This window comes from Hakea prostrata, chromosome 1, assembly GCF_041222555.1.
Source record: "Hakea prostrata isolate BN-2017 chromosome 1, UWA_Hpros_2, whole genome shotgun sequence".
NCBI classification, from domain to species: domain Eukaryota; kingdom Viridiplantae; phylum Streptophyta; class Magnoliopsida; order Proteales; family Proteaceae; genus Hakea; species Hakea prostrata.
In genome coordinates, this window is record NC_142600.1 from 68,104,857 (window position 1) to 68,109,524 (window position 4,668).

General features: G+C 40.9%; 1 protein-coding gene across 1 annotated transcript; it reads left to right on the forward strand.

Moving 5' to 3' along the window:
• Nucleotides 1-1,406: 1,406 nt before the first annotated feature.
• On the forward strand, nt 1,407-4,346 carry LOC149029551 (protein NRT1/ PTR FAMILY 6.3-like). The gene is made up of 5 exons (XM_089141939.1): nt 1,407-1,835; nt 1,924-2,101; nt 2,203-2,242; nt 2,406-2,974; nt 3,233-4,346. Exons 1-5 carry the CDS (start codon nt 1,709-1,711, stop codon nt 4,104-4,106), a joined length of 1,788 nt encoding a protein of 595 aa, XP_088998065.1. The 5' UTR covers nt 1,407-1,708; the 3' UTR covers nt 4,107-4,346.
• Nucleotides 4,347-4,668: the final 322 nt, after the last annotated feature.

Genomic DNA, 4,668 nt, shown 5'->3' on the forward strand with positions numbered 1-4,668 from the left:
TATGCTTTCACTAGATTCATTTATTTTGAATTAAAAAAATGGGCAAAATCCAAATCCAATTTGATTTCCCACCTTCACTAAACTTCATTTATTTAAAATTCATTTTACAAAAAAAAAAAAATTTTATTTAAAATTCATTTATTTTGAATTAAAGAAATAAGCATAATCCAAATCAATTTGGTTTCCCACCTTCACTTCATTTATTTTGAAATATTTTAGGTGATATTTACTTTCCAATTTGTAGATTTCCCATCCCTTTCGGTTTCTTGAGTTTTATTTAATCATTATTTCTTTATTTGGTAGTTTTATTTTAGAATATAATGGATTATAGTTATTTTTTCTCCATAGTTAATTAAGGGTACTACTATAACTTGACAAAAGGGTAAATAAGTAAAGAGATGAGTATAAGCGTATTTTGGGCTTTTGAAAAAAAATAAAAATGCTACATCATCAGTAAACTAATGGAACTTAACGATATGGGGCAATAATAATTGTAGACAAAGTTAAAAGTTGAATTAGTAATTTTGAAAAGTACAAGAAATACAGTAGTAATAAAATCAAAATACAGGGGCAATAATAATTATCCCAAAAAATAGAACGATACATACCTTCATATTATTTTCCCCTTTTTACCGAAATATTTTAGCAAGGTTCAAGCAAGTGGTAAACAATTATAGGGAATCGATTCCTCCATGGATCTTGGTTATGATTATGTCAAAAGTAAATGATCGTCAACGTGAAATTGACCAGAAACCTAAACTTAATCAGACTTTTATAATCGGAAGTTGGCCAAACTTGGAATCCAATAAATGCAGTGTATCTGATCAGTCAGATTCAATAGCTCATATTGATAGGACTCTTGCACTGTTTAGAAGAAATGTTCAGCGGCAATTGACTTCTGCCATTAAAGAACCAGAGGGTGGAGGAGGAATTATTCTAAACTAGCACATAGGATAGGGTACGACTTGGAAGATTGAGTATAGTTTAAAAAAAACAAATTATTCCTCAACTTGTAAGACTAAAAAATGATAAAAAGAAAGCTTCTTTCCATTAAGAGTACTGAGTACCAACCCAATTGATATAGTAAATATAGAAATTAACATCTCCAACCAATTGTCAGGGTGGGGGCATCATCTATGATCCTACAGGGATAACCCATGCAGTCAGGTTGGTAGATCTTTAATTTCTTATGGGTGGAGAAACAATTTTCCTATAATATTTATCAAATTTCTTGGAAAGCCTGAAAAAATGGATGTTAATTTCTTTCTAAGATTACCCAAAAAGAAATTTCTAGGAATAATGATTTTTTTCTCTTGGGAAGAAGCATAGCGAGGCAAAGTAGCTTATACTGTAGCAGTCTTTTGATTATCTACTACTTTTGATTATCTAAACTCTTTTTACTCCCAAAAAAGCGAAAAAGCGAAAAAGAAAGCCCAGCAAAGCAAGACGAAGCACGAAGGCAATTATTAATTCCATTAATATGAAGAGGACTTGGAGCAGAGCAATAGAAAATCAATCTTCTTTCCTGGGTTCTCATCCAATTTCTCGAATCTGGATACTATAAATACTTCCCCGCCTTGGCTGTTGCTTGCATCTACCAACACTATCTGGTGGCAAAGAGGCCTTCTCCTCTGTTTTCATTCAATCTGTGAGTCTCTGGTTTCCTTCCTATCTATTCCCTGCAACTACAAATACTAGCTCAGAGAAAATGGTGAGTGAAAATACAGATCTTCCTGAAAGCAAGGGAGACACCCTATCAGATGCTTGGGACTTCAAGGGCCATCCAGCTGAGAGATCCAAAACAGGGGGATGGACTAGTGCAGCCATGATCCTTGGTCAATCTCCATCTCTACATCCTCTTCTTTCTTCAACATTTCTTCAGCTATTGTTTCAGATGTTCACAGTTCTGAGATTTTTATACAGGTGGGGAGATGTGTGAGAGGCTGACCACGCTGGGCATAGGTGTGAATTTGGTCACTTATTTGACAAACACTATGCATTTGGGCAACGCCAGCGCTGCCAACATCGTTACCAATTTCATGGGCACCTCCTTCATGCTTTGCCTACTAGGCGGCTTCGTCGCTGATACCTATCTGGGCAGGTTTGTAATTCACATTCAGCACCATTAACTTTGCTCTGTTCAACGTACCATCTTCAATTAATGTTTTCTAAGTGATTCCCACCTTCCTTCTACCGCCACAGGTACCTCACCATAGCCATCTTCGCCGCAGTGCAAGCCACAGTAAGCCAATTCAACTCTGCTTTAATTTTACTGTTTCTATAGTCCTTTCGATCACCCAAGATCCAAGATCAGATTTTTTTTTTTTTTTTTTTCTCTGTTTTCCCCCACTTGGATCTATTCGTTTACTAAAATCTCTCCCGCTACTAACGTTTGAATTCATTAGGGAGTGACGATATTGACGATATCCACCGCGATCCCAAGCTTACGACCCCCAAGCTGCGCCGCCGGTGGTTCCTGTATCCAGGCAGGAGGATTACAACTGACGGTGCTATACATCGCGCTTTATCTGACCGCCCTCGGTACAGGCGGTGTGAAATCAAGTGTATCCGGATTCGGGTCAGATCAGTTCGACGAATCAAACCCGAAAGAGAAAACCCAGATGATGAAGTTCTTCAACTGGTTCTTCTTCTTCATAAGCATCGGATCTTTGGCCGCCGTGACAATCTTGGTTTACATTCAAGACAACCTGGGAAGAGATTGGGGGTATGGAATCTGCGCCACTGCAATCCTGATCGGGCTTTTCGTTTTCCTGTCCGGCACGAGACGGTACCGATTCAAGAACCTGGTTGGGAGCCCACTCACCCATATCGCAACGGTGTTCGTGGCTGCATCGAGGAAGAGACATTTACAGCTACCGTCCGATCCATCGGAAATGTATGACATTGACGATAAGGACGACGAAGACACACAAAAGAGGAAAAAACAAAAGCTTCCACACAGTAAACAGTTCAGGTGATTCTTTCAAGTCTTACTCTTACGTGCTATTTTTGTGGATGATGTTCCAAGTCTGACATGATTGTCCAATCCAAACACGCTACAATTATTTACACGGTTGTTGGGCTCTGGCCCCACCTAAAGGATCACGTCCCCACACGGGAATCATGTGAATAACATTTTTGGGATTCTCTACACCGATTACTGATTTGGCCTTTATGTTTATAATAATAATAATAATCACGCCATTTGTGTTTTGGATTTTGTTGGTCTCAGTTTTCTAGACAAGGCAGCGATCAAGGAGGCTGACGTGGACCAAGGTTGGGGTGTGGTGAATAAGTGGAGGTTACAGACGTTAACGGACGTGGAGGAAGTGAAGATGGTGCTACGAATGGTACCCATATGGGCCACCACAATAATATTCTGGACGGTGTACGCTCAGATGACAACGTTTTCCGTTTCACAAGCCACGACCATGGACCGGCACATCGGCCGTTCGTTTCAAATCCCACCCGCTTCTCTAACGGTCTTCTTCGTAGGCAGCATTCTTCTCACCGTCCCGGTTTACGACCGTGTCATCGTGCCGCTCGCACGCCGCGTGTCTCACAACCCACAGGGTCTCACCCCCTTGCAACGCATCGCGGTGGGCCTCGTGCTTTCCATATTCGCCATGGTAGCCGCGGCGCTAACCGAGTTGAAGCGGTTGAGAATGGCGAGATCGCACGGCTTGACGGATGATCCGAAGGCCATCGTTCCTTTAAGTGTGTTTTGGTTGGTGCCGCAGTTCTTCTTCGTGGGTGCAGGGGAAGCCTTCACGTACATCGGTCAGCTGGATTTCTTTCTAAGGGAGTGCCCGAAAGGAATGAAGTCGATGAGCACAGGCATGTTCTTGACCACGCTCTCGCTTGGTTTCTTCCTGAGTTCAGCACTTGTCTCTATAGTGCACGAGGTGACCCATAACGGGAAGCCATGGTTGCCAAATAACTTGAACCAAGGTAGGCTTTACAATTTTTACTGGCTTCTGGCGATTCTAAGTGGGTTGAATCTGGGTTTGTATATTATAGCTAGTAGATGGTACGTGTACAAGGAACGTAGGTTAGCGGAGGAGGGCATTGTGTTAGAGGAAATTGACTCTGCTTGTCATGCTTGAGTAGTTTAGTGTTTTCTTGTATTTGGCCTGGCTGGAGCCATTGTATCAGCATCAGCACTTAGAAATGTTTACATGCCATGACAGATCTTTGAGCAAGTGAGAGAGAGAGAGAGGCTGTGCAATAGAAATGGTGCTGGAATGGTTATTAAACGCTCCATGTGACGCATTTCGCTCAAACCAGATAGACCTTCCCAAGTGAGGGCCTAAAAGCTTTAATCCTCCCAATGGGATCTCAGTGGACCACAAGGTATCAAAGTCATTGAACCAACTTATCTTCTAGGGGTTTGGAAAAATCATCAGATTCCCTAGAAAAAAACAATTGCAATCACAACTAAATCGGCAAATTTCTAGATGAGTTAAAATTGCAAATTAAATAATCAATTGGGAGCCGCGTATCCTGGCCCACAATGATAGAGGGCTGTGCTCTCCATGCTCTTTTTCATTTAAACATTTAGGATGAGAGTCACATATAAGGATTGATAAAGTAGATCAAAAGTAAACTTCTCTTTTAAACATGTGATAGAAAAGTGTGAAGAGAGCATAATCCTCTAGTCTTACGGTT

What these genes read in the sequence shown, in the direction of transcription:
- LOC149029551 (XM_089141939.1), top strand. Translation starts at nt 1,709, where the DNA reads ATGGTGAGTGAAAATACAGATCTTCCTGAAAGCAAGGGAGACACCCTA. An exon ending in TAGTGCAGCCATGATCCTTG is followed by an intron (nt 1,836 to 1,923) that starts GTCAATCTCCAT and finishes ATTTTTATACAG; the next exon opens with GTGGGGAGATGTGTGAGAGG. An exon ending in GCTGATACCTATCTGGGCAG is followed by an intron (nt 2,102 to 2,202) that starts GTTTGTAATTCA and finishes CTACCGCCACAG; the next exon opens with GTACCTCACCATAGCCATCT.